Source organism: Myotis brandtii, unplaced genomic scaffold (genome assembly GCF_000412655.1).
Source record: "Myotis brandtii unplaced genomic scaffold, ASM41265v1 scaffold118, whole genome shotgun sequence".
Taxonomy (NCBI): domain Eukaryota; kingdom Metazoa; phylum Chordata; class Mammalia; order Chiroptera; family Vespertilionidae; genus Myotis; species Myotis brandtii.
This window is the reverse complement of record NW_005354090.1, coordinates 1,093,907-1,105,374: the sequence shown is the minus strand read 5'-3', so window position 1 is coordinate 1,105,374 and position 11,468 is coordinate 1,093,907. Positions and strand designations below refer to the sequence as shown.

General features: G+C 45.3%; 2 protein-coding genes across 2 annotated transcripts in view; one reads left to right on the top strand and one right to left on the bottom strand.

The window, feature by feature from the left end:
* SENP2 (SUMO1/sentrin/SMT3 specific peptidase 2) overlaps positions 1-1,454 on the top strand; it is a 33,836-nt gene extending 32,382 nt beyond the window's left edge. The window contains exon 16 of the mRNA XM_005858432.2: positions 687-1,454. Within this exon, the coding sequence (XP_005858494.1) occupies positions 687-749 (63 nt within the window). The 3' untranslated portion in view covers positions 750-1,454. The remainder of the gene's footprint in view (positions 1-686) is intronic.
* A 4,085-nt stretch (positions 1,455-5,539) lies between these two features.
* IGF2BP2 (insulin-like growth factor 2 mRNA binding protein 2) overlaps positions 5,540-11,468 on the bottom strand; it is a 174,482-nt gene continuing 168,553 nt past the window's right edge. Inside the window, exon 16 of the mRNA XM_014530533.1 lies at positions 5,540-10,767. Coding sequence (XP_014386019.1) covers positions 10,675-10,767 — 93 coding nt within the window. The 3' untranslated portion in view covers positions 5,540-10,674. The remainder of the gene's footprint in view (positions 10,768-11,468) is intronic.

Sequence of the window (11,468 nt, the reverse complement as noted above, 5' to 3'; positions counted from 1 at the left end):
GGAGACAGGGAGGCAGGGAGGCCTGGAGGACTGCTGAGAAAAACAAAGAGAGACAGAGACTGGGCGAGATCAAGTCAGCAGGGGAGGGCAGTTGGGGGCAACCAGACCAGCAGGGGAGGGCAGTTAGGGGTGATCAGGCAGGCAGAGGCAGTTGAGGCGAGATCAGGCTGGCAGGGGAGGGCAGTTAGGGGTGATCAGGAAGGCAGGCAGTGAGGTTAAGGGTGATCAGGCATGCGGGCAGAGGGGTTAGGGGCAATCAAGCAGGCAGGCAGAGGCAATTAGGGGCAATCAAGCAGACAGGCAGGTGAGTGGTTAGGAGTCAGCGGTCCCAGATTACAAGAGGGAAGTCCAACCTCCGGTTTAGGCCCATCCAGGGATCAGGCCTAAACCAGCGGTAGGACTTCTCCCAAGGGGTCCCCGACTGGAGAGGGTGCAGGCCAGGATGAGGGAACACACACCTCTCCCCCCCCACCCCCCTTGCACAAATTTAGTGTACCGGGCCGCTAGTATAATAATAAACATTATAAACCTCCTTTTTCATGGCTTCATAAGTCTGCACCAGGATGTAAAAAAGTTAAGGCATACCTAATGGACATGGCGTCTTACTTTATTTGCATGATTCACCTAAAAGTTATTGATGCTGTGCAAGTGAGTTAATGTATATGTTGTTGGTGGATTCTTTGCAGCACCAGATGCCTCTCTTCCGGAAGAAGATGGTGTGGGAAATCCTTCATCAGCAGTTGCTGTGAGAATGCCTGGCCCAGTCCCTTAGCTGCTGGTGGTTCTTTCATGGACAAACGTTTTCATATACCTCATGCATTGTGGGTTTAAAAGTCCCTGCATCGCCTGTTCTCTCACAGGTACTGAGCTGTCAGACATGCATGAAGGCCCTGCACCCTAGTGTCCTGACTTGGTATGCGGAGGGCTGCTTGCAACCTGTTTGTAAGACTGTGCCTGCTCAGAGCCTGGACTATTCAACCCACATAGGAACAAACGCTAATTAATACTTTTTTTAAAAAGATTTTTCCCCGCCCTGTGAATGTGGAAAATGCAGGATTTATTCTATGAGCTGTTGTTTTCTGTGTGTGTTCACATGTATTCATTCGCTCACTCATTTGCATACATAATGGGCAGTGGCTGTTTTCTGCTGCTCTTTTACAGTTAACTTTGAATTGTTTGAACTATTTATTTCTGAAAAGACTGTTAATCAAGCTGCCATTCCCTGCTGAAGATGTAGCGGGAAAGCAGTGGGGGTGGGAGGAAGGAAGTGTTAGTTGACTTCTCTGACGTTGGAGCAGTAACTGCCAACTTGAATTGAAGGGGGGGGTTTTTTTTTTTTTTTTTTTTTTTTTGAGGTTTGAAAATGCCAGGAGAAGCGCTGGGGTGTAGGGCTCTGATTGCCTTTCAGGGAAGGCAGAGACTCCGGCACCAGCATGGTGTTGGGAAAGTGGGACTGTGGCCAAGGGATTTTGGCTGCCCAGGCATCTTCCGAAGACTGTAATGGTCTAGAGCAGTGGTTCTCAACCTTCTGGCCCTTTAAATACAGTTCCTCATGTTGTGACCCAACCATAAAATTATTTTTGTTGCTACTTCATAACTGTAATGTTGCTACTGTTATGAAACATAATGTAAATATCTAATATGCGGATGGTCTTAGGTGACCCCTGTGAAAGGGTCGTTCGACCGCCAAAGGGGTCACGACCCACAGGTTGAGAACCGCTGGTCTAGAGAGACTTTTCCTTCTGGAAATGAGGTGACCGCTGCTCTTGAAACTGGATTTGAAGTAACTAAACCCTAAATCTTCATTTTTACCCCAGATCTGGTTGAGGATAAACCTCAGAATTGTAAGGGCTGGCCTGAGCTGTTTATTTCAAAAGGGTCTATTCAGTTTAAAGCTATTTTTCCTCAACGTTTTTTTTTTTTCTATATAGAAAGCTGAAATTAAGTTTTGTATTCATTAGGATTTACATTCCCCCCACCCCCCATTCCACCCTAAGGAAAATTGTGGAAGAAAATTTAGTACTTGGCTCTGAGGTTAGAATAATCTATTTTGCATATGAAAGTTTGTATTTAACTTTTTTGTTCATTAAAAAATTTACAGTGGTTATGCATTTTTAATTTCAGAAAGTTTAGAATTGGTCAAAACATATTTTGCAAGATCTAGTGCCTAGTGTTGCTTTTTCAATGTAATAAAAGGTTGCCTGGCAGAACCTGAAAAGTATATGCTGAAATGATTTCTGACCCTTTCCCTACTAAACTCCCAAACTTTTCCTGGTACACAAAAGCAAGAGGTAAAACAAGAAAATGCGGGCATGTGTTAGCTATGAATGAACATGTCTGCCCCTGGAGGGCCCGGGCTGCTGCTCAGAGGCGTGCGATTGCAGCCAGTTTCCCTGAGACATGTGAACGTCTAGGTGTGGGACCTGGGGCTTGTGATGTGGATTAAACTGCTGCATCTACTTGATGGGCAAACCAGAGGACGTGTGCTTAGGTGGTGATTAAAGAATGAGCCAGCTGTGCCACATCTCCCTCAGGCTCAGGCTGCACAGAACCCTTCCTGCAGCTTCGGTTCCTTCCCCGGGGCTGCTGGAGTGGGGCCAGTGAGCACTGGGATCGAGCAGCTGGCACAGCCGAAAAAGAGATTGCCTGGGTAGCATTATACTGAAAACCTGGTTCCCACTTAGCGCTAGTAAGTTCTCCTGGGAATGTAGTACCTTGGTGAAGGTTTGTTCCATGTGGGGTAAATCCTGTCAGGAATGGCAGTCTGTGTTCTGCCCATATAAGTGAGGCTGGGGGTTAATTTATTTGTATTACATTCTAAGCATTTTACTGAGGGGCTTCATAGAGCAGCTGTTTCCCAGGACATAAGAGCAGAGTTAGAGAATGGCGTTCTACAGAACCCGGACTTCCAGAAGTTAATGTGAGATACTCATGCTTCTCTAGGCACTGACCATGTCTGTCTTGATGCAGAGAAATTTGTTGGTAACAGAATTTTTTTATCTTAACAGTTTATGATAAAAGTAATCAGGTGATAAGAAGTTAATGATTTTATCAACATATATCAATAGTGAAATTACCAATATTAAAGTCAGTGAGATGATATATATTTATTAGAGCAGTTTGAGGGTCTGAAAAAAGGTAGAGTGAACCTTTTTTAGTAGGCAATCTCCAAAAAATTGATTAAAGTAGAAAAAATAAACCACTGTTGATAAGCAGATGTCTTTGTCATGTTTGACCTTGTACCAGAGTTGGGATGCAGATGAGGGGAAAGGCTTGGGGCGTGTGGAAGATGTCTGGAGGGCCCCATATTCTACCTCAGTTCCCTAGGCTGCTAGACTTCCTGTCTTTTCCTCCTCCGAACTGTGAAGCACAGCTTGCCCTGCCCAATGGTCACCGTTTGCCTGCATGTTGAGTTGCTTGGTGCTGGGACCAAGGTGTGGGTGTGGGGAGAATGTGTCCTTGGAGATATGTTGAACTTCTGATACAATAAATAAACAAGGTAATTTAAGTAATAACATTAGTACTGTAGTGCAGCTACATTGTTTAAATTGGCTTTTGTGAACTAATTGAGAATCTAAATTCTTTATGGTAGTTTGAGAAAAACTTTAAGGAACCAGTATTTAAACTTTTGGTACTTGTTTTTAAGTTGGAGATCTAGCTTACTATGTTCCTTTGATAATTTTTTAATTTAAATTTACCAATTATATACAAGGAAAGGGTTTGGGTGTTTGAAATAAGTGTTCATTTTATCTATTCCCCAATAAATTAATCTCTTTAATTCGTTGGCTTTCACTTTTTTTTTATTGCAACTCAGTAATAAATGTATTTCATATTGTGTGTCATGAGTATATGTGGACACAAGTTTTACAAAAACATGACTTATTCTTACTACCCTCTGAATTTTATCTTGATATTTTAAAAATGTGCATTGTGACCACCAAGTTGATTCCTAAACCCACTAGTAGATGGAAATCCAGTTTGAAAAACACTGCTCTAAATGAACTGGCAGCAAGATGCAAATTATATTTAAAACTATAAAGCTTGAGACTGCAAAGATGTGATAAATATGAGGCTGTTTTGAGATGAATCAACCTGAGAAAACAGGCCAGAAGCTCAGCAGAAATGTGGGGTATAAATAGTCCTTGTTCTTTAGGGTTTCACATTGATATTTCCTAAAATATGTTAAGTAAAAGTCCTAATCTATGTAGGATGCAGATCAAAGGATTCTGTGGCTCAATGAATGTGTGCCAAGTGATGCATAGTCAACAGAATGAATTACTGTCTTAATCGACCATTTCTGAAAAGTTGGGACACTTGGCCCTTCCTGTGACACTCGTGGAACCTGTATGGATACGCTTTGGAAAGTGTCAGGAGAGGCAACACAGTTCTTGGAAGCAAGTGTTGCTTCCTACCCCAAGCACACATATTGCCTCCTGAAGATCATATGGTGATCCTAAAGTCTGTGGTTCTCACTTATATTTCAATTATATCTGTATGAGGTGTTCATAGCAGAAAAAAAAAATACTGCTCAAAGGTAAAGAATAAGAATTTTGCAAACTCACCATCCAGAGTTAATAACATTGTGTTAACATTTTGATATAAATCGTGGTCTTTGGCATATACTCCTTCATATGTGTAATTGTGTGTTGTGTATGCTTGCGCATGTATATATTTTTGTTATTAACAAATATGGACTGATACGATATATGGCTATATAACCCCTCTCCATTTAATTTATTTTGACCATATTTTCATGTCAATAAATATTGACATTTTAATAGCAGCATACTTTTGCAGTGTATGGCTATAACGTAAATCATTTAATCCAGTATTGTTGCACACACCACACTGCACAATATTTGGGTTATGCTCTTAGGAGAAATTCTTAGAAATAAAATTTCTGACAAGTTATGTATAGCAATAAAATCAGGGGAAAATCACTCATTGATACTTGGACTTATTCTGGCACAAGAGATTATAGTCATTGACTTACATTTTATAAGATACACAATCATTACCCTCCAGCAGTTAGTAAATGGCTCATCTTTTTTTTTTTTTTTAATGTTTTTTATTGATTTCAGACAGAGGAAGGGAGAAGCGGGGAGAGAGAGAAACATCAATGATGAGAATCATTGATCAGCTACTTCCGGGGGATCAAGCCTGCAACCCAGGCATGTGCCTGACCGGGAATTGAACGGTGAACTCCTGGTTCGTGGGTCAGAGCTCAACCACTGAGCCACACCATCTGGGCAAATGTGGCTCATCTTTACTCACCTTTTATTCAGAGGGGACAAGAGGGCCTGGAGTATTTTAAAGCAAAACCCCGACATGTCATTCTAGCTAAATACTTAAGAATGTCTCCCTAACTTTTAAAAAGCCCATGTTATTTTTACCATCTAACAAAATTAATAATTGGTGATATCATCTAATACTCAGTCCATATTCAAATTTCTCTGTTTAAAAAATACTTTATTATAGTCTAACCTGGATATATACAGTGGGCTGAATGGTGGCCTCTGAGAACATAAGTCCACCCCCCCCCCCTCACCCTGCAATCACCACACTGCTTGAGGAATTTACCCTGGATTATTGGGTGGGCCCTAAGTGCATTTACATGCCGAATAAGAGAAAAGCAGAGGGAGTTTTGAGACAGAAGAGGAGGCAGTAAGATGGGCCTAGGCACTTGATATTTTATACCCATTTTTTGTGGGGGGAAATCTGTTTATGCATCTAAAACAAAATCTGGAGAAAGACACCCAGTGTTATAGTAACGGTGGTCTGGGCAGGCTCTGTTACTTTATAAACGAGTTTGGAGGTTGTTTTGTTTGTTTTTAACGGAAAGAGGAGGCAATGAGACTGGAAGCAGAGACTGGAGTATTCCTTCCACAAGCCAAGGAAGCCTGGAGCCACCCAAGTTGGCAGAGCCTTCGGGGGAACATGGCCCAGCTGACACCTTGATTTTGGACTTGGGGCTCCAGGACCGTAAGAAGATAAATTTGTTGTTTTAATCCATCAAATTTGTGGTGGCCACAGCAATCTCAAGAAACTACCGGCTCCAAATAAAATATGTAAATTGCCTTTGGTTGTCCTGATCACTGAAGGTTACTGGAGGCAAATGGGAATGTTCTTGTTTGTCAGCCACATCTGAGATTAGAGGCAGTGCCCCCAGTCACCCATGGGAACAAACCGCCTTGCATCTGGGCATCTTGCTTTCACAAGAGAATACAAGGAGCGTTGAGGTTAAGCTGGAGTATAATTCTGTTCTCTGAGGTTTTCTCTTTATACCAGCTATTCCTGAGAGAGCTATTAACACTCCTGGCTTCTGGAAAGACAGCACCTGGATGTGGCTAATGTGAGCTAGAATAGAAAATTAGCCCATATGCAGGATGTCTTAAATTTTAATTCACCAGCACGCACCTTAAAGGGAATGTTGAGAGGAAAGAAAAAGCAGCAGCAAAAATTGACAGTAGACGGGAATTTGCTAGTCATGTTATTTGACATTAGTGGTAGCAGGACAAAGAAATCTCCATCAGGCTGTAGACAATGAGAGATTTGGATGCATATACAATTCAAGCTAATCTCTCAATACCTACGGTGTGGGCTTTTCATAATTGTTACCATGGGGATGCTTCTCTTGCCTACTTCCTTCCCCAGGGATGTAGGAATGACTATGCCAAGAGCTTGTCATACTCCAGTCCTTATTGCGTATCTGTCTACTCAGTCACTGAGTCACTTCCATCCCAAATGGAAGCCAGGTTATCTATCAGTTTTCCCTACTTCCCTTAGAAGTCCAGTGTTTTTCCCCACCTTTGCCCATCCTGTCAAGATGCCTTCTATCTATGGTTACTCATTTCCTTTGGTTCTTGGTTGAAACCCCCCTAAACCTCTATCGATTCTCCCTTTTCTCAAGTTTGTAAGTTCTCCTCTGCTGGAACCCTCTTCTCCTCTGCCGCCAGCCTGCCATCCTTCCCGTCCAGAACTCCTTGTTGGAGTCGACATCTCAAGGCAGAGTTGGGGCAGCGGGGGAGGTAACTAGGACAGAAGGGGTGTTCAGGCCTCCTTACCATTCCTAGGAGATGTTAGCACATGCAAAACCACTGTGGGTCTCGGGTTTTCAAGGGGGTCAATCCAAAGGATCAGGGAGGGGCTTTTTGAGTCTCGGAGGTTAATGAATTTCAAAACATTTGGTATTGACCTAAGTCTCCATTTAACAACTGCCATTTAATTTTTTTCATAAAATCATGCTCAATTAGGACTTTCTGGGATGTCAGGATGTCTTGTCAAGACAGAAAGTCTGGGATTTATAGATGAAATACCGTTTGCCTGAGTCCACATGTGGGAACAAGGCACACACAGGCGGCTGCTCTTATGTAGGTAAGACGGGGTAGGCCCCGTCCTGTAAAGGGTGGTCTCAGCTCGCGCAGCCCTGGGGAAGCTCAGAAGTGCCTGCATCAAGTGCCAAACAACCCAGCACCCGGGCTCTCAGAAAACGGGCCGAGAGAACACCTTGGCTAGGAACAAGCCTGCAGGCCTCGTTCCTGCCGTCTGCCTCTCCGTGTGGCTCCCCTCCATTGCTGCAACCTTGGGACCACTTCTGGGTGCTTTGTCCCATGGCAAGTAGGGCGTCTGTTAGCACCTCCTCACTTGTCTTTCATATGTTCAGACACATATTTTGGAAACGGGCAGCTTAGGAGCTGGAGTTAAACCTCCAATTTTGCCACCTGAATAAAGGCCAAGGAAGGAAATCTGAGCAGCAGAGCCAAGAGGGGTCCTGCGTTATGCCTCCTCTCCTGCCGATTGCTCCGCATCCTCACAGATCCATCACCAAGCCCTCGGGCCTACATTTAAGGCCCTTCCTTTAAGGGTGTGCCATTTCTCTGGCTGTTCATCTGACATGCACACCTCAACCACGGGAAAGGTTTTCAGAAATAACCCCGATTGTCAGGAGCCCCGGCTTCTCTCGGGCCAGCAGACTATGTCCCATTTCCTCTTCTGTGGGCAGTGGGCTTGAGGCCTGAGTGGGGAGGGAGATGAAGCCACAGATACTTGGGTTTCTAATGGCCACATGAGGGGATAGCACGTTCCTGCCCATGTCCATGCCAACCACAGCCGTGAGAGGAACCGCTGGCTTCTACACAAAAAAACTTTAAAATCAGCATCACAGATATTGAAAATAAAAGGGAAATCAGGAGTGTGGATGGGACATAGGCAAAGAACACATTTTAAGTGAGTTAGGAGCCCTCAGTTTGTTAGAAGGGGGATGTGGCCACTGTGGAACCCATCAGTTCACCTCCGCCTGTCCCTGCTGGGCTTTGAGTGGTCACCCCAAAAAGCTTGACTGACCACCCCTGGCGGTCAAGTACCAACTCTTCATTCCTGAGTTGCTTGGGCTTTTAGCAGCCAGCAATCTCTGGTAGAGCCCACAGCTCTATGAACATGGGCTCATAAAGGGAACAGGACCGCTCTCATCCGCCTGTTCAAATCTCCTGGAACACTTTCAGTGTGGTTTCTGGGGAGCAGGGAAGTACCTCTTCCCTTGACTTGTCAGGCCCATTATCCTCCCTCTTCTCCCCCAGAAAGATAAACTCCTTCCCTGGCCAGGCGTCAAGTTCATTAAAGACAGGCTGGTCTTACCTCGCTTGATACACAGCCCATCCCTCTGGTTCTGTGGTTCTCAAATTTGAGCACCAATGGCAGTCACCTGGAGGGCCTGCTGAAACGGACTGTGGGGCCCCACCTCCAGAATTTGATTCAAGGTGGACCCCAAGAACCTGCATTTCTAAGAAGTTCCCCGGAGCTAATGCTGCTGCTGGTCTGGTGACTACACTTAGCTTCTCCCAGCCACTTCCTGGGAGGAGCTGGCCAGTCCTAAAGGTACGTGCCGCCCGCTTCCCAAGTCCCCTCAGAGCTGGAACTCGGCTGACCCCTTGGGACAGGCGAAATAAGAGACCAAGACACCAGGATCTTGTTAGCTGGATATATTTCTTTTTTTTGTTTGTTTGTTTTTGTTTTTGTCACAGAACACTGTTTGCAGTAGAGGAAACTGGCATTGCAGTCTGATGGTAAAATGGCTTGTTCACAGAAACCAGTACATGTCCATCCTTTAGCGCAAAAGCCCTAATGGCACGTACCCTAGTGAGATTCAGGACATCTCCAACATCTTCTCTGTGTCTCTTGGTCATCTTTCTTTTTTAATAAACGTTTTCAAGGTTTGTCCAAAAGAAGGCCACGTGGGCTCCTGGCTGGCGGAAGGCGACGCACAGCGGGTGGCGCACACTTGGACCGTCACCTTCTCCGGGCTGGCAGCTGATAATTGTATTTTTTTTCCAACTCATTTTTATTAAAAAAATAAAAAAATGCTCCTATCAGTTTTACAAAATCTCTAAGGGAAACACAAGAGCAAGGTGCTGAGGTAAAAAACACCTGAGGTAGCTTTTTTTGTGTGTTTTTCTCTTTTAAAAAAAATCTGTAAATTTAACGCCCTGGGCCAACGACCTCATGTAAATTGCTATTTTCTTCCACATTTTTTTTTTTTCTCAAAAGAAAGAAATCATTTTGCTGAAAATGGATGGCTTATACACCAAAATGTAAAAAAGACAAAATATACTCTTTCTTTGCGGGGGTTTTTCTTTGTTTTGGTTGGTTCGATGGGTTCCTGTTTCCTCTTCCGAAAAGCTAGGACAAGTACCATTGACTCTTGTTCTGTTCAAGTGTCAGTTGAGGCTGGTTTGTGTGTTCACTTTTGTTCCTTCTGTGTGATGTGATACTCAGAGCACTGCTTTGCCTGGGGGTGCATAGAGAGTGGGACTGAGGCAGGGGGTGTGGGGACTAAAAGGATGGGTGTGGAGAAGGACGGGAGGGAGGATGGACAGGGAGAGATAAACAGAGACAGACTTATAGAGCGGTATGCAAAAACCAGTTTAAAACCCGTGAAGCAAAGAGAAATGGGTGTGAGCTCGACAGGGATGAAGACGGTATCCCTTCTGTTGACGTACACAGGTGACCCGGAGCTGCCGCGAGTGTCCTGACCAGATTTCCCTCTGGGTGGATTTGTGTGGGTGGCCTTGAAGCTCCTTATTAAACCATTAGACCTCCCAAAGAATGACTTGATTCTTTAACGTCTAGAAAAGCCTGATTTCTCTTTAAAAAGAAAAAAAATTAATACTTGATTAAGAATTGGAGTTAGTTGAGTTATTTGATATATTATTTCTAAAATATATTAACGCCGCAGGCACCCTGTGTAACCCACAGGCCACATATCTTAACATCTTTCCCCTTCTAATATGTACACACATGTACAGAGACAATTTTCCACAAAAGGAAAGTGAATTTTGCTTTGCTTTGAACACCTTCACCTATGTTAGTTCAACTAAAAGGGATAGCGTGGTGGGAGTTACGGAGAGATCCGAGTGGGCGGTGAAGTGGATGGCTGGGCAGCCTGCAGAGGCCCGGGGAGGCGGGAGGCTGGGCCGTGAGCCACCGGCCTCCCCCCGCCCCCTCTCCTGGCCACCAGGTCCTCAGGGCCTCTGCAGAGCCCTTGTGCCTCCGCAGACTTCTCATTCCTCAGGATGGTCTTTGGTTTGCTCCCGATCTGGCTGGCTGTGTTTGGTCTCGTGGTGTCAGGTGTTGGAAGGGCTACATTCATCCGTTGTTTTGCTGGTGCCTGTGGGAGCCTCACTTGCTGCGCTGTGAGGCGACTCCCTGAGGGTATTTCTGCTCCTGCTGCTTCACCTGTTGTACGATTTCCCTGATCTTGCGCTGTGCAGTCTGCAGCGGGAGAGGGGGTGAGCGGAGAAAAGGAACCCAGTTCTCAGGATGAGCGATGGGGGTGGGCTGAGCCTTGGGGAAAGGAGGTGCTAAGCTGGGCAAAGTGTCACCCACCCACTAAAGCCCTTACTACGGGTCCTTCTCTGCCTGGAAGTAAAGTGGCAGAGTCCCCCCACAACCACCACTCAACCTCACGGCTGCTGGGTCAAGGGGGAGGGGGTAGAACACCAAAAGCTTCCAGCTAATTGCTGGACAAACAGGCCAGGAAGCAGAAACCAGTGACCAGGGGACCTTGCGGAGGTCAGAGAGCACCCCCCTCCCAACTACACACACGGCTCCCAGTGCTGCCCACCCACTGCAGGAACTTGTGGCTCAGACACTGGGGGCGCTGGGGTGGGGCAGCTGAAGTGGCAGTTGCTCTCCAGGGACAGTCAGCTCTCTAGGCAAAGGCACAGCCCTGGCTGGTTTGGCTCAGTGGACAGAGCGTCGGCCTGTGGACTGAAGGGTCCCTTGTCCAATTCTGGTCAAAGGCACATGCCTGGATTACGTGCTCGATCCCCAGTAGGGGGTGTGCAGAAAGCAGCCGTTCAATGTGTCCCTCTCATCATTGATGTTTCTCTCTCTCCCTATCTGAAATCAATGAAAATATATATATATGTGTGTATGTGTGTGTGTGTGTGTATATATATATATATATATAT